This window comes from Plectropomus leopardus, chromosome 4 (genome assembly GCF_008729295.1).
Source record: "Plectropomus leopardus isolate mb chromosome 4, YSFRI_Pleo_2.0, whole genome shotgun sequence".
NCBI classification, from domain to species: Eukaryota; Metazoa; Chordata; class Actinopteri; order Perciformes; family Serranidae; genus Plectropomus; species Plectropomus leopardus.
In genome coordinates, this window is record NC_056466.1 from 20,625,623 (window position 1) to 20,651,872 (window position 26,250).

General features: G+C 38.6%; 1 protein-coding gene across 1 annotated transcript; it reads left to right on the plus strand.

Annotated features, from left to right (window-relative positions):
- Positions 1-1,515: 1,515 nt before the first annotated feature.
- On the plus strand, positions 1,516-25,205 carry LOC121942143 (general transcription factor 3C polypeptide 1). Its single transcript, XM_042485269.1, has 40 exons — positions 1,516-1,974; positions 2,392-2,601; positions 2,779-2,955; positions 3,066-3,209; positions 4,708-4,804; positions 4,879-5,002; positions 5,925-6,104; positions 6,488-6,603; positions 7,480-7,532; positions 7,625-7,965; positions 8,760-8,813; positions 8,967-9,100; positions 9,194-9,318; positions 9,413-9,566; positions 10,673-10,776; positions 10,913-11,037; positions 11,300-11,602; positions 11,837-11,982; positions 12,729-12,826; positions 12,964-13,060; positions 14,019-14,202; positions 14,327-14,423; positions 15,695-15,827; positions 16,505-16,592; positions 16,812-16,873; positions 17,770-17,878; positions 18,215-18,357; positions 18,727-18,869; positions 18,947-19,031; positions 19,138-19,253; positions 19,346-19,405; positions 19,490-19,583; positions 20,365-20,537; positions 21,256-21,912; positions 22,175-22,314; positions 22,569-22,673; positions 22,759-23,039; positions 23,213-23,775; positions 23,871-24,057; positions 24,658-25,205. Exons 1-40 carry the CDS (start codon positions 1,754-1,756, stop codon positions 24,868-24,870), a joined length of 6,636 nt encoding a protein of 2,211 aa, XP_042341203.1. The 5' UTR covers positions 1,516-1,753; the 3' UTR covers positions 24,871-25,205.
- Positions 25,206-26,250: the final 1,045 nt, after the last annotated feature.

Sequence of the window (26,250 nt, forward strand, 5' to 3'; positions counted from 1 at the left end):
TTTGCTGTAAATTAAGACGGTTTAAAACACCATAGGTCTCAGCAGACATTTTGACTTTTCGTTGTTGGAATAACACAGGTGTTACAAATAACCAATATTCTTTTTATTCTTTTAGATTGATCTGGGAAAAAATTATTTTACAAATCTACGGTTTATCTTGAGACAGAGAGCTTATTTTCTCATCTCGCAAGCTTTCTCCAGATAATGAGCTGATCTAAACGTTTTGTACCACCTTAATCTGCATCATCCATATGTTCGAAATATGTTTATATTTCATTTATATTTGTTTTTTAGGTTACTAAACAATCATTTGTGCCATTCCACATGCAAAGGGCAGCAGAAAACAAACTTTTCCAGCACATTTTGCTGTTAATACTTCTATACTTTTAGTTAAGTCAAATTTTGAAGGCAGGACTCATAGTTACTTGAACTATTTTGAAATTGTAGTATTACTACTTTTACTTAAGTAAGGGATATTAGTACTTTCTACCACTGGCCAGGATGCATACTTACAGATGTAGATCTGAATGTCATTTAACAATAGGTTTATATGTTTTTACTTTTGCCTTTTAGTTGAGTATTTACTTTACTTTCAATACTTCCATGTTTATTCAAACCAACAAAATGATCTATTTTAACCTTTTGAAATCTGGACTGAAGTCACTTTTCTTATGCTGCTTTAGGCGCCTTTTATTATCATCATTATCATCATTTTATTCACGTCAAAAAAATGGTGACTCAAAATAAAATACAATAGAATAAACATGTGAAAGGGACACCCAAAAAAAGCTAACTAAATCTTGTGAGAGGGAGCCCAAACAATAACAAAACATCAGAAACAAAACTTAACTAAACTAAATTAAACTTAACTAAACTAAACAAACAAGCAAACAAAAAGAAAAAATACTGTTTAAATACAAAACAAACAAACAAATGTTGATCCCAAACATTTACTACATTAAATCTGCATAGATCCAATTAAAAGTATTTAAACCTTTGAACCCTGAGCAAATTAGTGCAATTTCATTCAAAAACATGGAAATTATGAGCCAATTGGTAAGAAATGTTTCACAAATTCCAAGAAATTATTAGATTTAGAAAAGTATTTTTAAACAGAAGATGGAAAAGATGAAAAAATTCAACAGAAAATGTCTAGGGAAAAAGTAATAGTTAAATTTACTGTAATTACATACTTGAAATTATTTTCCAGAATTATTATCACGTTGTAAAAGCACATTTCTAGTCGTTTGCATTTTTAAATACTTTGTTTTGGGTTTTTTTTTGTTTGTTTTTTGTTTAAGTAATTTCTTACTAATTTCCTTTTTCGTTGGTCATTGCCCTACTCCCATGGTTTTGAAAGAAAACAGGCAAATTTGCTCAGATTTCAAAGGTTTAATATACGAATTTAATTCAGAAACTGTACCGGGACTCCACCTTGTGGTTTTTTTGGTGAATAAACGTAACCACGCCGTGAGGTCAAAGTAGAGATATGACGTAAGCACGTATACAGGACACGCTAGTTGCAAAAACATATTTGGAGAAAGCATTTTGTCAACAAGTTTGTCTTAATTTCCTCAATTGGTCAAGTAATACCTTTATCTTATCCCAAAGAGCTTTAGTACGCGAACAACATTTTTTTGTATTCGGTAAATTCATGACCCGGAACAACCACACACTATTTGCTAGGTTAGCCGGTTGTTGTTAAGTTAGCATGTGAGCTAGCTGGGAGCGTTAGCCCAGTTTGAGACATGATATGGATCCGCTGAGTATAGTCGCGGATGAAGTGGCTTTGGAGGGACTGGACGGAATAACTATTCCCTCTCTGTGGATACGACTAGAAAGTAGAAAGCCCAAGTTTCCCCTCAAGCTCGACGACTGCACCAAGGAGCTCATCTGGAGGTCAATTATCAACAACACAGAGCTGAGAGTCTATGAACTCCCGAAGGAGAGAGAAGATGTTGTGCTGTTTGACAGGTGCGTCCATCCCGCTGCTTATCGTGAAGTAGCTGTGAAAGTGTGTATGCATACAAAAATGTGATGTCGAAGACCCCGTTAAACCCGTAACCCTAACCACTAAGGGGCTCTACGCGTTAATAAAAGGCATGTACAAGGATCATTCAGCTAAAATTATTGCAGTCTGATAAACAAACCTGCAATAAAACATACCTCAATAAAAGTTTTGATTTTGCAGTGTGTGCCGCTCTTGAATTGCACCTTTTCTTGATTTGAGAGTTCAAGTTAAGGAGGGTCAATGAGGACTTTGTCGAGTATTTCTTATGTTCCAAATTGCAACATAAGAAATAAAGGAACTTCCAACACACGTGTCTCTTATTTTAGAGTTTTGATGCCGTGGTGTAGATTTTAAGTGTCTGTGCATGTCTGTGTTTTCAGATTTAAAGATATCGACCCAGACACGGGCATTGAAAAAACACAGAAGTTTACTGACACACGGAAAGACATCTATCCGGTCCATATTATTCTAGAAAACAAGAATGGTATACAAGGCTCATGTGTGTTCTTCAAAGAGAGGAAAGACATCACTGAACATGTCCGCTCCAAGACCCTCACTCCATTACTCAACCTGCAGGAGGCTCTTGAAAGGTGCGTAAAGTCTGTTTGATACTATTTATTCAACACATATCTGCTGTGTTTTTCACTTCAAAACTAAAACGAATATTTGTGCTTGAATCACAAAAGTGATTCGACTTTATTTTAGAAGATTTTAGTGCAGCTCTACATTTGTATAATTTTCCCCCTTCTTTACCCGAATCTGTTCAGGTATGGCCGAAAGCTTGTTGTCGTGGCATCTCAGGTGCTGCGATTCAGAACCCTGATTGGTATTGAGAGTGACCCTGATTTGAAACTGAATGACGACTCTTACTGTGTGTTGGAACGAGTGGGCCGAGCACGATGGCAAGGAGAGCTACAAAGAGATCTGCATGGCAGCTCTTTCAAGTATGCATACATGTTCATTTAGCACAGTACTGTTGCTGCTCTGTGTTAACTATGTCACAAGCTGCACTTAAGATGTTCACTGTGTGACAGTCATTGCTGTGCTTTAACAGGACCGATGCCCGAAAGTTGCACTACATGAGGAAGGCTCTTGTCAGACATGGACTCGTCAGCATGCAGTCCCATTGCATGCGAATGAAGTCAGGACAACAGCAACACTCCATTCTCCTGATGCTCAATCGCTTCCATGTAAACAGGTCTGTGTGCGATCTGTCTGTCACTCCACAACTTTGATCCAGACTGCAACACCTCAACAGATATTAGATGGTTTGCATTATGGTTCCCACAGGATGAAGCCTAATGATGATTCCTAGACTTTTCCACCATGGGGTTGACATTTGTGGTTTTCAGTGACATACGGGTATCTCAAAACTATAGAATGGATAGCCATGAAATTTGGTTCAGATCTATAGTGTCCAGAGGACGTATTTTATTCTGACTTTGTTGATCCCTTAACTCTTAATTTACTGCCATCAAGTCAAAACTTAAAATTACCTAATACTTTGGTTTATGACTAAGTGCCTGCAAAACTAATAGCATCATCTTAAGCTGTACTTCGTGTTTAGAGTTGATAAGAAGATGTCAGCAAGCTTACATGCTATACATGCTATACACTACACATATACTTTAAAGGTGCGGATTCGAGTCACATGATGTAGACTTAAATAAGACTCCAGTCACAAATATGATGACTTTAGACTTAAAAGTAGCTCGTAACTTGACTAGGAGTTTAACAACAGTGACGTGAGATTTCACTAGGATTTGAGCCTTTTATAGAGTAAATACTTGATACCTTTCCTCAAGCCCAAAGATTAATGTGCTACAAATCAATTCCTGTCTCTTCATTTCCTGAGGCAACTAATATTCCCAGCAAGTCCATATTTAGTTCTGCAGATCCACTTTTGTTTGAACCAGTCCATCAGCATCCAGTAAAGTTGCAGGAAAGAAACATTAAGAAATAACATGATGTTACAGGAAAAATAAATTATACCAAAGATGTTTTTGTTTGCATAAAAAAACAACCTGCAGTATGGAAAAAAATGCAGGTTGTAAAAACAGAGATGCAAAAACTTCCAGCAAACTTGTTTTAACAAAAAATACAAATGTTAAAAAGCACCCATCTTTTTTTTTTTTTTTTTTGAAAAAAATATTATTACTCTATTGTTGAAATGGCACTACATTTCATGAAAAGTTCATTTTGACTTGTTTAGAACCGGAAACTCAAAGTTTAGGACTTGAGTCTAAAAAGACTTGACACTTACAAGTGACTGGCAAAACAATGCCCTGGTTCTACCTCTATACTATACTATACTATACTGTACTGTACTGTACTGTGCTATACTATCCTATACTTATCCCAATTCCCTCAAGGCATCATTAAAGTATTTTTGATATACAGAGTTGGTGAACATAATAAATATCCAGTTAGCACTGTGTGAAAATGCTGACGACAACTTTTAGTTAAGTTTTCAGTTTAAGGTGTCTTTTCTCTATCATAAACATGCTACTCCACTCAGCATAATCTTTTTATATTTTTAGGATATTATTTCTATTTATTTTTTGAGGAACACAGACAATGTTTGTGATTTTACAAATCTAAAGATGCAGGAGCATCTTTAGTCTGTAGCCTCTGTCACTCTCTGTCTTTGTCTCTCTGTTGGAGAAATTCCTCTTTAACCTGTCCTGGTCTCTCAGGAGGACTAAGTATGACATATTGATGGAGTACGTGTCCAACCTCCTCCAGCAGTCACCTGGTCAGTTTGCCACTTTGGCCACAATCAGAGACCACCTTGTGAGTATCTCTCTGTGAGTGTTCATCAGTGTTTGTCTACCCGTTTGTTGTTTTCAATGTGGGTTTTCTTGCAGAATGTGGATGACGGTACTGGAAAACGGGTTTTTCAATACATGAGATCTGCCAAGCTGGTTGAGTTTTGCCAGTTTCCTCTGGAGGACTTGGATCCTGACGCTGGTCCCTGCATCAACAAAAAAGGTAATGTGCCACGTAAGTTTCAGCACATATATACACAACATGAAAGTAAATGTGTACATTACACACATAAATATGATATGTCCAAATAACAATATGGTATTAGAACAGTATGTCATTACAGTATCAGAATTTAATTGAAATGATATATAACAATGCATTTATTTTCTGGTTTTATTAACAGTATTAGTGATTGTTATAGTAAGCATTTTTTGTTTTACATTTACCAAGTTCCTGCTGCTTAAATAATTTGATGTATTAGTTTAGCTCTAATGTTTCATCTCAATTGCTAAATGAAACTACTGACCGAACATCTTAAATAAAGAGTATATTAAAACTATTTTTAAAAAGTTTGTTAATATTTTAGTCAGAAAATTTGGTAAAATACCAAAAACAAAAGTGATTATTTATAAAATTCATCATCTTATTATCATGTTATAATTTACTTGAACATAAACATGGACCCTTTTTTTTAAATTACTGATTACTCTGCTCATTGTTTTCTTGATTAATTGTTTAAAAACAGACTATGAAATTGTCCATATTGCCTTTCACAATTTCACAGAGCCCAATATTGCATCTTTGAATAGTTTGTTTTGTCCAATGAACTGTTGAAAATTTGACATGACATAACATAACATGACATGACATGAATTGACATGAAAATAGTATCTTGACAAAAAAAAGTATTATTTCAATGACCACTTCCTAGCTTTCTCCAGAGCTTTCAACTCACAGTCCAAATTCCACAAAGTGGCTAAAAGCTTCTTAAAACAGATATTAAGTGACGTATTCAAAAGATGTTTTTGTCATTGCAAAAATCACATTTAGCTGCTGTATGTTTTAATGTTGTGGTGAAGATATTCAACTCTGTATTAGTCGCACGCCCAACAGCTGCACTTCATCGTTTCACTTTGTCCTCCAGGAAAGAAAGTGATGGTGCGCTGTCTGAAACTATTAAAGCCGTACACAAAGAAAGGTGTCACTGAGGATGATGACGATGACGATGATGACGATGAAGATGACACTGGAGCGAGAGGAAGAGCTCTCCCTCCGGAGGGGCGAATCATGGAGACCGATGTCCTTACACAAGCCTATCACCTTGGTACGTTTCATCACTGTCCAAACAGATTTCATAGATTTTGTGTGTCAGGTTAATAACATGGATAAATTTAGCTGTTTTTGTATAAAGATATTGAAATAAGTTTGTAGCACTCCACTGCAGTCCAGAGAGCTCCTTTCTCAGTCTTTATTAAAGCGTTTACTGCCTGTTTTTATCCTACAGTGTGTGAAGTGTCTTAGTGAATTCTGTAAAGTCTGATGTTTTTGTTTATATATATATTCCTGCTGTTTAGATCCAGTGATTTGGAGGACACAGACGACAAAAAAAAGTCTGAGAAGTTGTTGACTGCACTCTAACTACCTGATAGGAGATTTTCTCACTTACATTTTTTTTTTTTTTGCCTGTGTCTTTTTGTCGTTATGCAGTGTTATCTGCTGGCACAAAGGGAATCCCTCAGCGTGGTATCGCATCCAGGATGAACGTCGGTAAGCTGGAGGCACGTATGCTTTGCCGAAGGCTTGAGAGGGATGGCGCAATAAAGGTAAGACTTACACTCTAGATTCAACATTTCCCAAATAGAGACATTTGTTTTGCCAGCAACATAAATTTCCTCCCGACCAAAAATACTTTTTTTGTAGTTATTACTTAGGAATGCACAGATTTATTGGCCATACAAACTGTTTTGTAAAAAATGAGTATTAATATAAGGTACATAATAATTTTATAACGACGTGTTCAGATGTTACCTTGAAGAAATCCAGTTGTTGAATTTTAAGACGATGCATCCCTAGTATTACCTCTTCCTTTCAAATCCTGTTTGAAAATGCAATTAAATTTAATCCAGTGAAGTCTGTTTGAATCATTAATGTGCAATTAGAGAGTTTGGAAAATTGTCTTACATAATGGGATGTTGTATTGTGAATGCAGTTACCTCAGCAGAACATTCTCAATTGTCGGATATGTTTTGGCCTCCCACCCACATAACCTCCAGCAGAGGTCAGCAACAACAAAGAAAACATTTCCTCTTTGAAAGGCTGTGATGACCAGAGATGATGATGATATGATATGGATATGGATATGTTTTTTTTTTTGTGGAAAATTGTATTGTTGTTTTTTTGTGGTGAAGTTTGGGCAACACACATGCAACAGTAACATTTTAATCTTCATTAAGGCTGCTGATGCTAACATACTGACTAACCAGATGTTCTTTCCGAGTAATACAAAATAAATATATATTCTGAGTTAATCACTGGACAGAAAAAATATTTTATCAACCACCCAGCCAAATTTGGATGATTAAAGTATATAAAGATATCTAGATTCATGGTCATTTTATAGAATATTATGTTGCTTTGGAAAGGTATTTTCTATTTTTCTGTCCAATAGTTTAATATGCGTGATGTCTTCCACCCTGCAGGGATTTATGGAGGACGAGGGGCGACAGAGGACTACAAAATATATAAGCCATAAGTATGTATTTTTAAAGAAGTGTAGCTTTCTAAATTCTTACTAAAATACCTTATCATAACAAATCCCATAACTCTGCTTGCGTCTCTGCTCAGGTGTGTTGGTGTGAGTGATCAGCTCCAGCTGTTTGCTAAGGAGCAGGAACGGCAGAAGATTCTTTTCTCCTCTGCACCTCAGACATCAGATGCAGACATCACAACACCATCAACCTCAACACAGACAGCCAAAGAAAACACCACAACTCCTGCAGCAACAAAGGTTCGGAAAGCAGGTGGAGGAGGAAACAAAGATGCAGAGAAGGCTGGGCAGACGTGTGGTGATGGAAAAGTAGATGCAGAAGATGGAGTAAAAAGAATAACAGCAAGGAAGAAAAGCTGTGTGGAAACTAATCAGATACAGCCTGATGTCCCCGTCGTACAACCCACACCAGCAAAAAGTGAGTACTTATTAAAACTTTGCACATTTCACAACAGACATTACTTAAAACAGCCAAAAAAAAGAAGCTAAAATTCACATCCCAACTGTGACATTTGATAACTAAAATACAGCGGAAACTGCTCATAGGGATCGTGTGTATCCAGGTCAAGTAGATGTGATTTTTGTTAAGTTTTTCATTTACAAAAAAAGTATAATGGGAGTAAGGTTAAAAGATAACATTTTTGTAGTTTTACATTTTTTTCCATATCTTCTCATGTTTGAAAATAACCAAAATGAACATTCTTAACTAGTGTTGGGCCACTGGACAGTGCCATATAGTGTTCAACGGACTGTGTGCGTGCAACTGTATTGGTTTAATAGGCTGTCCCCCAGAATTTCGCTGGCTGTTTTGTCACTGTTGCAGCCTGAAATGGCTGATTTCATGGCAGCTTTTGTAAGACATTGGGATGCATGTTGCAGTGTTTATACGTGGATTTCTTTTGCAATAAAATTGGGGGAAGGGGGGAGTCAAAATGCAGTAATAGTTGTGATATTTCTTCAGATTCTTAACAGATTATCAGAGTCAATCAACAGTTGCTGCCATTCGATATAGCGCATAAGGACCACCTCTATTAGCCGCTCTCCTCCTGCTTCCTCTGCCCAGTTAGCAACAGTTAACAATCCTTTCACTGCATGCAGCTCTATTATGCAGTGAGATTTTGCTTGTTTTAAATAGTGAATACTGGAAGAAATTGTAAGGACATGCAGAATTCACTGGCTGAATTTGCAATATTTGTTGTGATCTTGCGTCAGGTGAAACCCCAACCTGCAGTAAATCCATGACCAGTGTGTCCACTGCCAGAGCAGGTAAGTTTGCATTTTGTTTTCTCTCATGCTGTCCACAGTACGCTCATTTTATAATCACATCATATCCCTCAGTATTGTATTGTATTGTATTATCCAATTGTGAGATGCCTAGAGATTCCCACCCTTTATTCTGTCCAAAATCTCTTCTATCAGAACAAGCTCGAGTTCAGGAGGGGGACTCAAACTCAAATCCTGCGAGCACTCTGCCTCAGAGTGAGTCATTCAATGCAGCCAGTAAGCCAGTGGACAACAACATTGTGGTTGTTGAAGAGGTTTGCAAACTGCAGGTCAGTCTAAGAAGTTGGTTTTAGGGTTTTTTTTTCACTGTGTTTTTCCAGCTATTCGAGATTATCGAAGGTAACACAATCCACCATTTTCAGGGCCCACCTCGTAAAAAATCGCAAAGGGCTTCGGAGAGGTCTCATGAGACATACCGCCTGCTGAGGAGGAAGAACCTGATCGTAGAGGCGGTCCAAAGCTTAAAAATCATTGAGGGTCTTTTCCCGTCAGTTTGTCACGGATGTCATTCATTAATTTCAAAGCATTTTATTGCACAGTAAGAGAGGTAACAATGAGGTCAACACGCTGTGTTTCTCCAGGCTACAAAAGATCATCAATGATGAGGAGAAGCAGGACGGAAGCAGCTCAAAGTGTTGCAGGAAGACTATTTTACGTCTCGTCGACAGTCTGTCCAGAGAAGGCTTACTGAAGCTTTACAGGACCACCGTCGTACAGGATGGGATCACCAAGAATGTAAGTGACACACATCACACCCTGATGCTTGTTTTCAAGCCTCATTTCATCCACTGCTTAGATAAAACTACTTACCACACATAATGAACTGTTTGATATTTTATAGGGAAGCCCCCATATAGTCTTGTTCAAATATATGAAGTGGACCTATTATGCTTTTGGCAGTTTCAAAATAATGTGTGGTCAAAAGGTCTATGGGATTTTTCCATTGGGTTTAGAATCACTGCAAAAAATAAACTCTGTGGCAAACAAACGCTTATGTTACTTACATCTTTTCTTCATAAATTAACACCACTTTCAGGATTTTTGAAGCCTAAATGTAATGGCTAAAAGTAAAAAGCTAACATTTGGCTATAAACTAACTAAACCACAGTCGCACAACTTAACGTTACCCCCACAACAAGGCTGTAAAGCCGTGTTTGGTGCTAAGTGGCGTGATAATACTCTTTAGTCTCATTAGCCACTTGTTAGCAGCTGCTTTTTTTAAGACACGTAAAAGCTTTAAAGTTCTCTGACTTATTTTACTGACATATTTTATGTCGTAGAGAGCAAACATAAAAGTCTCTTAAGCCTGTGTTAACCATAGATGTTACTTCAGGAGTTTAACCAAAAATCTATTAAAAAAAAAACATTGACTTTGAGACAGGGAACCAGAGGTGCTGAAACGCTAACTGAATTCTGGATTTTAGGACTCATTACTGGGGTTCTCCAGATACATTACTTCAAGTGTTCACATTATGTAGCCTACACTGCTACATGTAGTTACATGCCAATATCAGGAACACATGTAAACTTGGTTGCTGGTGTTGTAAATTTCTCTTTGATTTTGGATATTACTACCAAAACATGTCCAGTGTGTTGGAAGATTTCATTCCCGATTTTTCATGGGAAAAAGTGCTGCTACTATCTGCTGCAGTCATTTCTCAGCTGCAAAGAGACGCAGAGAAACAGAAGACCCAGAAACACTGATCAAATAGGGTTTTTTTTAGGCTTAAGGAAAACAAGTGGACAAACTGGAAAATAAAGATACAAATGTTTGTTCATTTTTGATACCCCCACACTATTACTTACCTCTCTCTCTCTTTCTGATGTTCTTGTTCATGCAGGTTGAGATGGTCGTTCATCCGTCCGTTCAGCCCAACGATGACATAGTGAGCCGAGTCATTGAACAGGTCCGCTTCAGAATCTCCAGCTCTTACACGGCTGTACGGTGAGAGCAAACCAAATACTTACTGTTGGATTCAATTCATTAGATCGCTCTGACACATCTGGTGACCTTACAGTATGTTTTTATACATCTTTTGTCTTTCCTTCTGGCACTTTGGTCTTCCCCCAATGTCTCTCAGTTTGCAGCTTGCTGAAGAGAAAGCCAGAGAACAAGGAACAGAGTGGGAGGAGATGACCGGCATATTTCCAAGGAAGGACAAGAGGAGAATGGGCAGTGACGCCACCGAGTTTAAGCCCACACCAGGTTCAGTTTCACTGAATATTAGAAAAGCAGCAGAATGGGATATAACACCAAACTGTTGCCAGTTAAAAAGAGCGCTCTTGAGTTTGAATTCACAGTTGGAAAAATGCTTTCTGATTGTGCAACTTTGCCCCCTGCTGCTCTATTTAAGTAACAGTTTATGCTCTGTATTGATATCCTCAAGATCAGACTTGGTTCTTCTCTGAATCTTTGTCCACTTTTCCTTGTTTCGCTCTTTGTCCTTTCTCTATTTCTGTCTTTACAGTTCGAGGATTGGGGAAGACTTTTGGCTTCCAGCCCAAGATGCATCGTCTCCGTCTTGTTCATAACTTCCTCTGGTACCTGATGTACGGGCATCCGCTCCGAAACAACTGCCCCGACTCTCACCTGGCCAGTCAAACACCAGCAGACCTGAACAGTGCTAATACTAATCCTAAAGACTCTGCGGATCCTCAAACTGCAGATTCTGCTTTGACTAACTTGGATGCGACATCGTCGTCAGGTGATGAAGAGGAGGAGGGGCTGAAGGATAAATCAACGCCTGGCCACTCTCAGTCTGACTTTAAAGGTGAGAAAGCATCGTGTGTGTGTCATCTGTGCATGTTTTTTTTCTTAATTAGTTGACTTGTTTGTGCCAAAATGCGTGCATGATTTCTGCATGCTGTTAGTGAATATAGGTATGCGTATTGTTGTTGTTTAATTATAGGGATGAGATTGCTCCTTCAGGGAAGGTTCTATAAACAGTTTCCCAACTAACCACATTTACGGTATATTTCTCTTATCTTCTGCCTGTCTCTGATAGTGTATGCTGACGAGGAGTCGTGGAGGAGGTTTATGCCTCCTGTCCGTGTGCGCAAGGAGTTCGGCAGTGGCTGGGCGATGGTCGGCGACCTGCTCCTCTGCCTGCCCCTCTCTATCTTCATTCAGGTCATACAGATCAATTATAAGGTGAGAAAACAGAGTTTTGTATAAAAGGATTAATGCAGTCCATCCTTCTGTGCAATGTGGTGTTGTTAACTTAAATTTTGAATATACCTTTATTTCTGGCTGTTGTTTATAATGTTCAGAAAAATCACAGATGTGTTTAACATGAAATACACCTCCAGAATCACTGATCTAGTAACTTATTTCTTCACTGCATGGCCATTGAAACATCACTAGTTGACTGAGGCTTTCACATTGAGATGTGAAGCATAAAGAGCATAATATATGTCAGTGTGGTTAATCTCTAAATTATGCTGGTGAGAATTACTACTGACAGAAAGCTAACAGTAGGAAGCTGCAGCAGTACAACCATACAGTAAAACAGCATCAGAATGTCATCTTACACTAAATATCAGTCAAGATGTAACAGTTGGCCATTGACAGGTGAGTTTATTTACAGACAGCAATAAACCTACAATACCCGGTGATCCAATCAAATATACATATTTGATAAAATAAAGATACTCACATCGACAAAAAAAACAACTAGTCTTTGAATGAGCGCAGTAAAAATGTGTGGGAGCCCTGACTTTAGGTGGAGCTGATAAGCTGCCAACAGAACGTAGATTCCATGATGTCTCATTACTGGTACATGTGGACATTTGTGAGATCTTGTTGATGTCCTGTTTCTTACAGCTCAACTTGTAAAACACAAATAAAGACACATGTTGTGCATAAAAAAAACACTTAAGTGTTTTTTGTGTCCACAGGTGGACGGACTGGAGGAATATCTAAACGACCCTGTGAAACAGCATCACCTCATCAGAGCGCTGCCTGCCAAAATGAGACGACAGCTGCTTTTTAAACGGTGATTCTCTCTCTCTCTCTCTCTCTCTCTCTCTCCTCTCTCTCTCTCTCTCTCTCTCTCTCTCTCTCTCTCTCTCTCTCTCTGTCTCCTTGTACATGTTATACTAAATGAAGTGTTTATGTGTGCTTTATTATCAGGAGATATATCTTCTCGTTTCATGAGAACCTGCAGAGGTTGGTCTATATGGGTGTGCTGCAGTTTGGTCCTGTGGAGAAATTCAAGGAGAAAGACCAGGTACACAGTAACCACAGTCAAGTCTGTCAGTGCCAGTGACCTCAATAAACTCTCTGTGTGTGTGTGTGGGGCTATGTGTGTGTGTGTGTGTGTGTGTGTGTGTGTGTGTGTGTGTGTGTGTGTGTGTGTGTTTAAAAGAGGGTAAGGAGGAGGGAGTTTAGTTGGAAATGTCTGACAAGGTTTTTCATTACACCATCCCAGCAATTCCACTGAAACAATGACTCAACAGCCTGCTGGAAAAAATGTGGAAACCTAAATGCAGATCACTGTCATGTTCTGTGGGATTGCCCTGTTATTAAGAAAATGTGGGAAGAGATACATAATGCAATACAAGATATTTTCAGATGTCAACTAACCCTGGAGAGTAAAACTCTTTTTTTTTTTTGGACTCATGCCTCAAAAATGGGCAAAAAGAGACAAATACTTATTTAATATATTGCTTGTAGCAAGTAAAAAGGCCCTTACAAGGAAATGGCTATTGTAGGAGAGCCCAACCTTAAATATATGGATTTATAAAATGGAGAAGAGCACAGCGCATGTTAATAATAACTTGGAATTATTCATTTCACGCTGGGAAAGATGGGTTGACTATGTAACACCCCACAGGCCAGACTTTCTTTTTACACACCTATAATGCCATGGTACAGATCATGTGTTATATGTTTTTCCCCTTTTGTTAGTAAACATAGACAAACAAGCGGCATGGAGTTAAGCAAAGTTTCAGACCGAATAAAATAAATCCACCTAGAAGCAAAATTGCAAATAAAAAATGGTGCCTTACAGGTTAAAAAAAACAACAACAAATGAGTAGGGGGAGTAGACGAGGCGGTCCCTTTTCAATGTAGCTATGAATGAGTTTTCCATAAAGCATGAATGTCATACCAGGAAACAAAGGTTAAAAATGAATACATTTGTTTTTCATATCTCATATTTCCTCTCCATATTTGCACTGATCCAGGTGTTTGTGTTCCTGAGGCACAATGCCACAATTGTTGACACCACCAGCGCTGAGCCTCACTACTGGCTGGTCTCAGAGTCACCCGACAAACCATTTGATCGACGCCAGTACACATTTAACACTGCTGAAGACGTAGAAAACTACTGGTTTGACCTTATGTGTGTCTGCCTCAATACACCGCTGGGTACACACTCACACACAAACACACTCATAAAAGCAGAATAACTCACTGCACAGGCAATCATATGAAAAAGTATAGTTCATACTTTTTATTAAAGGTGCTGTCTCTTTTTGGTTTCATTTTTTAGGTGTAATCCGCAATAAGAGAAATGTCTCAGACGAGGAAAATGCTCCTCCCTTTGTGCAAGAACGCTACGTGTTTGCAGGACTGTCATACCTGCTAAAGTAAGTGGAGTATGATTTCTCTGTACGACAAAGCAGGTTAATTTGTACAGGACATTTATAATGAAGCAATTCAGAGTTCTTTAGCAAGACAGAAAGTCATAAAACAAACACAAGCCAGTATAAAAAGGCACTCATAAATAGGCTTTAAACTAACATAAAAATATGCTCAAATAAAAAAAAAGACAAATACAGAAATAGAATAAAAATTTACAGTGCAGCTGCAGCACAAGATGTATGAACAAATAGTACGTGCTGGCCAATTTTGGCCGATTTTAGTCTTTAATATTTGAACTTCATGAACATGTAGATGACAATATACCTTTTTAAATACTTTTTTGCTTTTGTTTTTGTGTTTGTTTGCAAGATGTTTCAACATCTTGCTAGATGGCATATACTTATTAAACAATATTTCAACATTTATTGATTGTAAAAGTTTACTAATACCCTTTTTTGGCCCCAAAAAGTTAGGTTTTTAGTCCTTTGGTTTTTGGTCAGTCATTTTGGATTGGTTTATAATTTACAAGTACCATTTTGGCATTAGAAAGAGCTTCTCAAGTACCTTCATTTGATTTATAACTCATTTTTGCCCAAAATGTTGCTTACACTCCTGTGGTTTTCAACCCTCAAAATATAATTTTTTGATGCATTGATTCAGCATTTAATTTGTCTGTGCTATGGAAGCTCAACATGGTGTTAAAGAAATGTCTCTGACCAACAATAAGTCATTTTTTGAGAGGCAGGAAGCAGATGTCCCGGTTATCTCTGCAGCCTTATGCTGCATTGGTGTGGTGTTGAAATAATCTGAAGAAACAGTCATAATTCATGGCTCTCCTGATGGTTTATTTATTTATTTATTTATTTTGCTTTTTGTCATCAACATGTTGTTTAAACACTTAGAGCAATTTAAAAACAAGTCATATTCTTTGTAGCATCTGTATTGTTTCCACCTACAACTGGAAAATGTGTTGAAATGAAATGAAATGATGTTTGTCAGAATAACAAACATCAGAGGAGGATCAGAGGCCTCGGCTGGTGGTCTTGACTCGAGTCTGATTTTTTATTTTCGCCCATCATTAGCTGTAAACAACATGAACACATTTACCTCTCTCTGCCTGTTCTTCTTCTTCTCCTTCTCATTTTATTAGGAGAAAATCAAATAAAAATATAAGCTTTTACCAAAACGGGGAAAAAAACAGACTAGGAAAACATAAAAGCAATTCATGAATGTGTTAAAATAGCACACATGTATATTTATATGCTCACACACACAGGGGCAGTCGAGAAGTGTGTGATGATGGGAAGATACCAGGAGACGGTAAAGGAGCAGGAGGGCTGGACTCTGAGTTCTTTGCTCATCTTAAACGCAACTGGTTGTGGACCAGTCACCTTCTTTCTGTCAAAACGGTATGTAACAGCATGTAAGTGCATTAAATTAAGGATGATAAAAAATGTGACTTTTAGACGCTTTTAATTCTGGGCCTGTGACAGCAACACGATGAATGCGTCTCAACCAACAGTCTTCTTCAGCGTCGTAACAGGCAGAAACGACCCCCTTACATACTGGAAGTGTTCTTTCAAAATAAAACACATTTAACATTCAACACCATTTCAAAAACGTCTCGCAAGGTGGGGGTTCCGACCAGATAGACCATACATTCAATACAAATAAATACCAAAAAATATACACCATTAGTAAAAAATTCAATAAAACGCAAAAATATATCAGAATAAATACATCATGAAAAAAGTTACTCGCAAAACATAACTCCAATAGTAGCTCCTCATTAGGTCCTTTAGGACTTATGTTGAGAAAACTTTGTGTCCCTTAGCATTAAAATGCCTCGCTACTGATGATTTTTCATCCTTATTTCTAATGCTGCTTTTGTGCTCAGAAATACAAATTTTCAAATCTCTTTGTTTTTCCAACACAACATATGACACAGGTTTTTTCGTACATTGCTTTTTGAGTCATGCACCTGAAAAAGTTTTTCAGTTGCGGTTTAGAGTGTGCTCCTTTTTTCTGTGTGTTGATATAAAATGTGGCTTAATGTTTGTGTCTGTGATGTTGTTGTCTTTTTTAGGTCCCAAGTGGTTTAGAAGCAAAGGAGAACAAAATCAGGCTGAATAGCCTGCTGAGTAAAAATGCTCTTAGGATTGCATTTAAAGCTGGTGAGCTGCTGCTTGGAACAAAATACATTTATTTATTTATTTTTCTTGTTTTTGTTCAGTATTAACAATCCCTTTCAAACAAGTGAAAGGATATGGGTATATTATATGAGTCCCTGTGATGTAGTTGCTGTCAGTTTTGACATATGTTGTAGCTTTTAGGGCCTGACTACCTTCTGTTTCCTCCAGAATTAACATAAACTTTATATCTGTGTGTAACAGGTGCAACTACTAAACCTCATTACCTGACGTCAAAGCGACCACTGACAGTAGAAACTGTTGAGGTGTGTCCATTTCTTTTTATTTTATTGTCTTTATATACACGATATACAAGTTATGATGTTTGATTCAATGCGTGATCATTTAGAGGATGTGGTTTGTGATGCTGTTTCACATAGAGATGTTGGTTGTTACTTAGCCTACCCTCACTGATGTAAATGGGCTGGACAAAATAATAGAAACACCTGTATTAGACTGCACAAGCTTTAGCACCTAATACATTTGTATTAGATATTTATATTATATTATTTATATTAATTAAACAACGACTAGTGGTGTGATGTTACATCGATCTGGATCAATATATCTTATTCAGTAATCAATAATCCAGTATCATTGATGCAAAGTGAAAATACCCAATGCCTACTGTCAGCAGTAGGTGTTTTTGAAATTCCTATGGCACGTTTGTGTCGCCATTTCCATCTAAGCACACCTCATTCTTTAACTACTACTACTGTTAGCGGCATAGTGTCAGGCAGACAATCACCTAGAAAAAACAATGAGGATATTTACTGCTAACAACTCATATTGATCATATATCAAACTGAAAGCAAATGTTGTACAAATAGTTTATCTAACATCATTTTGTAATGAAACTTGTGATTTACATCCCTCACACTGATGATGTCATTGGAGCTTTTGATATGATTGTCAAAATGCTTCTTTCAGTCAAACATCTGACACAATCACCTCATATCTGCATTACGATCAGTACCGCACAGTAACAAGCACAGCTGATTGTCCCATCGATCAGTATAAAACGTTGCTTGCATGATACACTTCACTGATTCTTAAATCTAGTTTAGACTCAGGTGTTTGTGATGTTGTGGTCAACATTTCTGCTGAGAGCAAAGAGTTCAGCTCCAAACAAAGTTTCCTTTTGGTGTATGTTTGTAACCAGGTGGGTGTTGAGTCTGCTTCCAGAAACATGCAGGTGGTTGGCGGAAAGAGACAGAAGAGGAAGAGAGGCAAAAAGGAGGTTGTCAAGGCCCCACGCAAGAAAAAGAAAGGTACTACATGAGTTTAAATTCATGCACGTGTCTGATGTTAAAAAAAAATGGATGACAGTGAAAAGATCTGTAGCATGGTCTAAAGGCATGGCACAAGTGTATTTAGTGCCTGTCCAATTCCACTTTTGCTAGTTGAATGACGCATAATCTGGGCACAGAGTAAGGCGCAAAGGGATTGTATTTAGTTCCTTAATTAATCATAGGGTTCTGATGCTTCTTCTTCTTCTCTGCAACACATTGCAAATGACATAATGTCAAAATTGTAAGTTCTTGTAATTAATGTAGGGTAATTTTTGAATGTTTTAAACTAAAGTTCTGGCAATTGCTTCTTAAAAGAGCCAAAAAAACGCACCCCTGCCCACGACGAGGCAGACCACCGAGCTCTGAAGAGAATGACCCGACAGAGAGTCTACTGGTCTATACAGGAAGATTCGCTGATGATGCTCTGCAGTGTAGCCGCACACCTGCTCAACAGCAAGGTACGTACATCTGAGCGATCACAAACGAATTGGAAAGAAATATATACAGATTTATGCTTCACAAATGTGTGTCTGTGTACTTGTACTTTTCTTATTTTTTAACAGTTTTTAAAAAAATGAAATACTGGATAATTTTATCTTTTCAGGCCTCTGAAAATCGTTCAAAATGAAACATTCTGTAAAGTCATGTCCAGATGAAAGCATAACCTGAGACAAGGGATCAGTAGTAGACATTGAATCCTTTTTAAGTTTTGTTTGTATGGAGATGAACAGCGAAGAAGGAGCATTATCTTATTATCTGGAATAAGGGCAAAAACTAGAATTTTTAGTTTATGTAAACATACTCACTGTGTTGTTGATTTGTTGCAGTTAAAAAGACCGTTCGTACCTTACTGTGTGGTAAGAGACCTGCTCCAGGCAGAGTTTGAGATCTCGATGGATAAAACATCTGTCGCCGTCGGGCGTCGTACACGATACATCCTCAAAAATCCTCAGACACTTCTGAACTACAGGTGGGTATAAATGATGAAAACGCACACATTTTATCAAACACAAAGCTGCAGTTTTAATCATCAGCGGTGTGTTGCAGGATCTGTCTGGCCGAGGTGTACCAGGACAAACCTCTGATGAAGCTGCTGGAGGAGAAGAAACCTGCTGATCCAGACAATGCAGAGGTTTGTTTTTGTTTTTTGTTGTTGTGTTATTTTTGCTCTTTTTTTGTTATGAAAGGCTGAAGTTGACTTATTATCATTTCTTATTTATTTGCCTGTGTTGTTTTAGGATTGTGGTAAATCATTCTCGGAGTACGCCAGGCTGCTCAGACAGAAGTTCAGCACTGTTCTCCTGAGCACTCATGAAGCGATCATTCCTGACACAAAACAGCAGCTGTTCTCACGGTAACAAAAGAAAGATATTTGAGGTGCTGGCTAAAGCAAGCAGTGATGGCTGAGTGCAGACTTTAAAATGACTCTGTATGTGTGTGTTACAGGTTTAAGGTCTCGGCAATAGAGAATGCCAGGCAGCTGTCACTGAGAGACGCTCTCAGCTGGTGAGGCTTCAGTTAGGTTTTCATCTATTGAATAACTTACAGTTTTTACGGTAGCAGTTAACTGTTTGTTTATGTCCATTACAGCACTGATGATATTCATGCCATAGTGTTACATAACTTGATCCAAAGCACTCTGGCCATGACCAACAATCAGATGAAGTCATCCAGATCCTTTCAGGTATGGCTGTCGTTAAAGCTGGGGTAGTCTGCTTTATTTTCCCTGGCAACAATACCATAAAATAACTTTAAACTTATTGTAATTCAAATGGTCGGGGGGAGCACAAGATTTCTACACCTTAGCTCTGTTTTAAGTCTCTAGAAAATGTATTTGTTACAAGTAACTTTGGCAAATTAAAGGGTATTTCAGAGAGAGGGCGTTCCTATTGGCTGTTCTACGAATGCACACGTGCGCCTGATTTGATGGTGGAGAGTCCTGCACTGCAGAATAATTCAAAAAATGGAGACAGGCGGTACATCTCCTAACATTGTCGCTACATAAAAACATCAGGATCTAAATCATGCTCATGATGATTTAAAGTAATTACTTGTTTGGGTCACTGTATGAAGCATGTAGAGGGTAGAGAGAGGAAGGCTGTATTCTAAAATTCCTCAAGTTTGTTTACTTATTTATTTATTTAGTTAGCCTTTGCCAGAAAACTGCCTATCTGAGCTTTAATTTACTTCCTTTTGTATATTAAATGAATTTGTATACACATTCATGAACAGAACCTCACAAAGTGTCACAATAATAATTTTTAAAAAAGACAGCAGACATGAAAATACAAGTGTAAAAACACCATAAAGTATAAACCAATAAAAATAACACAAAAGCAAGTCTAAACAGCAGGGTCTCGAGCTACTTTGTAAAGGTGTCTACACAGTGCCTTTTGTACAAAATGACGTTCACAGATACAGAAGACGCAAACATTTCTTGATTGTCCACCTGTCCTCTTTCTCAGACCTTCCACATGTACAGTAAGTATAACCAGGAGCTGCTGTGCCAAGTGTTCATACAGTGCAGGAAGAGGGGTCTGGTCAACCGCCGTCGTATCAATCAGCCATTTGGGCCGAAGAAGAACCGAGCGCTGCCCATCCTGCCCATGTCCTACCAGCTGTCCCAGTCCTACTACAGGTACACCGACTACTTTGAATACTCAGATTACATATATTTTATTATTTTATGTATTCATACATGATCATATTTACAGAGCATGCCTTGCCGAAATGTATCACTGTAGCTTTCAAAAGACTGCTGTACTAATAATTGTTTTTAGAAATTTGTATTTGGGCTATTATAATTTATATTGAAGGTGTGTTGTGCCAGAGTTACTGTAGATTAGATCTACTTTAAATTTACAGTCCATTAGCAGAACTGATCACATACTATTCAGTCATTGCTCACTGCTCACTGGTCTATACATTCAAACTGCGAAGTACCAGATTTTTCTTGTAGTATTATAAGGACTAGGGATGGGAGTTTATTTTAGGGCTGTTTATTTTTCAAACATTAGTTTATGTAGCCAACTTTTCAAACAGATGTATGAAAGAAGAAGAATACCAAGTAAACCAAAGACACATAGATCTTTCTTGTTTTTGAAGTGTGCTACATGCCTTCCTGGTATTTTCAAACTCTTGTTGCAACTCTCTGCTTTATAATATTGATTCAAGCCTCCCAGCCTTGCCATTATATTGTTTTGTCTTTGCATGCAAAGATGAGATGTAAACACAAACATGAGTTTTATTCATGGGAATATTTAGTCAAAATCTTTGGTCTGTTGTTAGTAGCCTGTGTTTTATTTGTTTCCTCACTGTTACTGTTAGATTGTTTTTAACCACGCCTCTCCTGACAGGTGTTTTTCATGGCGTTTTCCTCACTCGCTGTGCACCGATTCCTTCCGCTTCTTGAGGGGTCTAATCAATAACGGGACGAGTGACGACAGACCCATGACTGCATTCCACCATGAAACCGAGAACAGGTCAGAGAACGGGGAGGAAATGACAGTAAAAAGAACGGGATCAGAGAGGAAAAAGAGGCAAGGCGAAAGTAAGGAAGATGGAGGAAGAGCAGTGAGTGAACCAGAGAAAGCACACTGTGCCTCTGCAAAGGAAGGAGAGATCGAACAAAGTCAAAAGGAAGGAGAAGAGTTGTCGATGGAGGTGAGCAACGACAAAACTGAGGCGACAAACAAAGCAAATGAACAGAAAAACCCAGAAGACTGTCTCACAGCTGGTTCCAGTGAAGATCTGTCCAGCAGAGCGCAGACAGACAATCATCTGCTCAAAGAAGAGACATCAGGTGTGGCCGCGAACTCAAACGCAACACCTCAAGCTTCAGAGGAGCCTCCAGATGCGTCGGACATGATGCGGTTCACTATGAACTCTCCTGGTGGAGCCTGTGTCGTCTCTCTCAGCCTGATGTCTCTGGGACTGCTGAGTGTTTACATCTCCATACCTAAACAGATGGTGGTGGTGGACAGCACCCTGGTGGACAACGATGTTGTCAAGAGGTGAGTGTACACACATCACCACATGTCATTGTGTCCACTGTGTAGAGGAGGTCAGCCAAAGTAGGGGTCGACAGATTATCAGGCACGCAGCAATGGGCCGAGGCCAGAATCAAACCCAACAAAGTACAATATTGAATATATAAATAAAATTAAAATGGAAATACAGAAGTTAATAGGAGTACATCAAAATTGTACTCAAGTATAGTGCTTTAGTTGATAATTTTATGCTATGATAATGTTGAGGTAAACTGTGACTTTTCAGTATGGCAGCTTTGGAAGAAGAGGACGACGACGATGATGACGGTGAGGAGTGTGAGGGGAGAAAAAGACTGGAGGTGAAGGCAAGTCAAGCGTCTCACACCAACTACCTGATGATGCGAGGATACTGCTCTCCTGGCATAGGTAGAGTCAGATTTTTTTTTTACTTACATACTTTTTTCAAACAAATAGCAAATTAATTAGATATGAATTAATTAGTCAACCGTCATTTATCAATGCTTGTCTCTCTTTTATGTTATTATAGATGTAATCTCTGTTTTTAGGACTATTAATCAGACAATTAATTATTTGATAAAATGAAGTTTCATCCGTAATGAAAATGATAATTAGCTGCAGCCCGATACAGATTTGTAAAATGATTTTTCTTTTGTTTCTAGTAAAAGTACGTAACCTGAACACCAATGATAACATCGTGGTGGAGTCGTGTATAATGAGTTTGCAGCTGCGCAACACACCTGCTCACCACGTGTTCAGCATTGAGAGTAAGTATCAGCTTAAATAAGACACACACACACACACTTCAGCTTCATCTACAGATAGTCATTTCCTTTTTTTGTCAATATTTAGACACTCCACCACTGGACTTGACTAAATGTGGTCCGTCCCTGCTGCCCTCCATCCTCACCTACTCCATCAGCTCCTCTCCAAACAGTGTGAATGAGTGTGACAGCCGTTTGATTGAGCAGAGAGGTTACACTCCTCAGGACATCGAAGCTTGTGCTCAGCTCAGGCGGAGCTTAGATGCAGCTGGTGAGAGCGGCTTGGATGTACATGATCTCCGTCAGACTCACACACAGCTGGAGGAGCCACAGTCCGGACGCACCAGGAGCCTAATGCAGTACATAAAGGTAAAACAGAAGCTGTTACATGTCGGTCAGTGCTTGAGAGTTTGAAGCCCGGCAAAACCCAGTTACAGTTATAATCAATGGTTGTACATTTGCTATTTGGCAATCGGTTCTCTTATTCTAGTTTGATCTTCTTCTGTTTCTATCTGATGTTTAATTTTTCTTTTTCGCCCCAGGAGTTACAAGAAGAAGGCCAGGTGTTACGAGTTGGGAGTATGGGCGCCCGTTTGGTGCTCATGCAGCACGCTGATCCGTGGCTGCTGACTGTGAACTCCAAGCAGTGGTCCCAGTCAAGGCTCACATCTAACAAACTCCCCTTTTTGGAGAAACAGCACAAAATCCCCTTCATGCGCATAAGAACCAGACGAGAGCACAGACGGGACCCGGAGGAACCGGCAGCAAAAAAACAGGCTCTGGACAGACAAGAGAGTGTGGACGGACAGGACATGGAGGAGTCATCGAGTGATGTAATGAGAGAGAAACAGCATGGGAAGGAACAGATGGAAAGGCAGAGAGAGAGCGCAGATGAGGGAAGTGGAGACAAATTCTTGAACATGGAAGAGGAGGGAGGAAAGCAGAAACACCCTGAAGAGGGAAGAGAGGAAGAGGCAGGACAGGAGAAGTTGGAAAGTGGTAAAAGACAGGAAGAAAAGAAAGATAATGAAGCTAGAGCAGACATTAGAGACAATGAAAGAGATAAAGAAGCACACTCTCCAACACCAGTTGCATTTGATAATGAGTAAGTACTGACTCTCGTTCTGCAGGTAATTATGAATTTCCTTTTCTTGTTCATCATCTCTGTCTTCTTTCTGTTCCAACCTCTAATCCTCACAGTGAAAATGTGAGTTTCATCAGCCGGCCGTGGCGCATGGTTGATGGCAATCTGAACCGGCAAGTGTGTAAAGGCATGTTGGAAGCCATTCTGTACCACATCATGTTCAGACCCGGACTCACTCAGCAGTCGCTGGTGGAGCATTACAAAGATGTGCTGCAGCCAATGGCCGTGCTGGACCTGGTGCAGGTAAACAGAAAATGGGAAATGCAAAATGCAATTCATGCAATGATGCCAGACAAATGACCGTACAGAAAAAGAAAAAGCTGGCTCATTGGGTGGTCTTTTATTAGTTGATAAACTCACACCAGTGAGACTGTACTCAACTATGGGCCCATAGACTACTACATGAATTAAAACAAGGTTAGGTCAAAACCAAGAATATGGCTGGGCCATGTTTGAAAGGTTTTTAATTATTTTAAACTTAAAGTGGTGGCATGTACACAGTCAACGTACTTTGCCATGTTTTTGTGGTACAGTCCAAAAATGTATGTAAATACATGTTGAAATGAAGAGCATAACACGTAGGCACAGTCACACAGCAGAGGGGACCTGCTTTCTCCGCAGCCATACCTGCTGATCATTTAACACAATCCTCCCCTCTTTAGCTCCTGTGGGGACTGATGGAGCTGCATAGCCATCATTTATTTATTTATTTAAAGGCAATAAATAAAGGCAATTAATGCAGTATAATAGTGTGTAATTTAAAGGTAGGTTTTAAGATTTCTTTTTTTTTTTTGCAGCTGATTTATTACCATGATTCTCTCTTTCTCTCTCTCTCGTCCACAGGCACTCATTGACATTGGCTGTGTCACAAAGAAGACTTTGGTTAAAACTCCTAAACCCTCACTTTTTGGCCGCTCTGTGCATCAGACAAGCAGTGAGACAAAAGTGAAGACTGAGGAACCGGATGCGGTGTATTATGAGCCCACCATCAGCTGCTGCCTTCGGCTCTGTCAGATGTTACCCAACGAACGTCACTGGAACTGTTGCCTACCTTGAAAAATGATCGCAGAGCTTACCTGGCCTGACCTGACCTGGTATCACATCAGGTACATAATAAGGCTATTTAAGTTTTAGCCTAAAAAGTTGTTGCAATGATATTCTTTGACAGATTTCCCTTTTGATTTTTTTTATAGTACAGGGATTTCTCTGTACGTGTTTTCCTCATGTTTTTTTTTTTTTGTCTTTGCACGAAATGTAGTTTTGTTGTACCTTTCTCTATGCTAAAATTAATAAAATATGTTTTAAATTACTGGCTTATATTTGTCTTGCAGATCAGTGGGCATGTTTGGTAAAAAAATTAACTACAGTGAGAAGAACGGCATTAAGGTATTAAAACAGTTGTCAGTGTGCCAGAAAGGAATCTCTGCCTGATTGTTCCACTTCAGATTCAAGAGCAGCGTCATGTATTAGTAAATATTGCACCCAAATTGCTGACACATTTAGGAAATGAATGGCCTCCCATTAGCTCATGCATAGGTGCATTGTTTCCACTGGTTGAACCAAAACACCCTCTAAAGAGTCAGATGTTCAGTTTTTCGAGTAACTGCATTTCGTTTTAATGGTTCGACACCTTTATTTCACAAAAAAAATCAGGCTTAGCATTATCACAGTTAACCATAGCTGTAAAAACACCGTGCTAATCATGCTAGCAGCTGGTGTTAGGTTTAGCTCCACCCTCTCATCCGCAAAATGGTCACTTCTGGCTCCAAATTTAGTCTTGGTAATATATTTGCTACTTTATGCACAAGGAAAGAGGGTTAAACACATTTAAACTTTAAACAGTTGTTTCGCTAATCGGTTTACATATACAGTGACTTGGTAAAAGGAGCAGGGCCAAATTTGGCCAAAGGAAGAGCTAAAATTGCATAGCATGAGTTGTGTTTTATAAATCAATTCCCTTTGTGTGTAAAAGGGAAAAAGGATGTTTGGTTGTTAATGTCTGCAGAGCTTGTTTTCATAGCCAGGTTGCCTTTGTAATCACAGACACACAGCAATATCCTCCAATTCCCTGATGACTTATTAACTTAGTTGTAGTCAGACTCTGTATGACACGTCTTATTGTTTCAATTGTGTTGCTCTGCTACTCTTTTCAAGGACTCACACCTAAATGTCTCCAAATTTGTTCCTGTGATGTGGGGTTCTGCATTGGGAAGAACACAGAGAACAGGGATAAAAATTTTTTTTAAAAAAACAATAAAATAATGCAGTTGATAGTGTATTACCACTAATAAAGTGTAAATGAGAGACCTGTAGAGCGGTACTTGAACAGGCCCTAATATTGTGGCAGTGTTTTCAGGAAAACTGGGTGATAAGATCATCAGGAAGTAGAGGAATGTTTACTTCCAGTTCTGCTTTCAAGACTGTCTCCAAATGAAC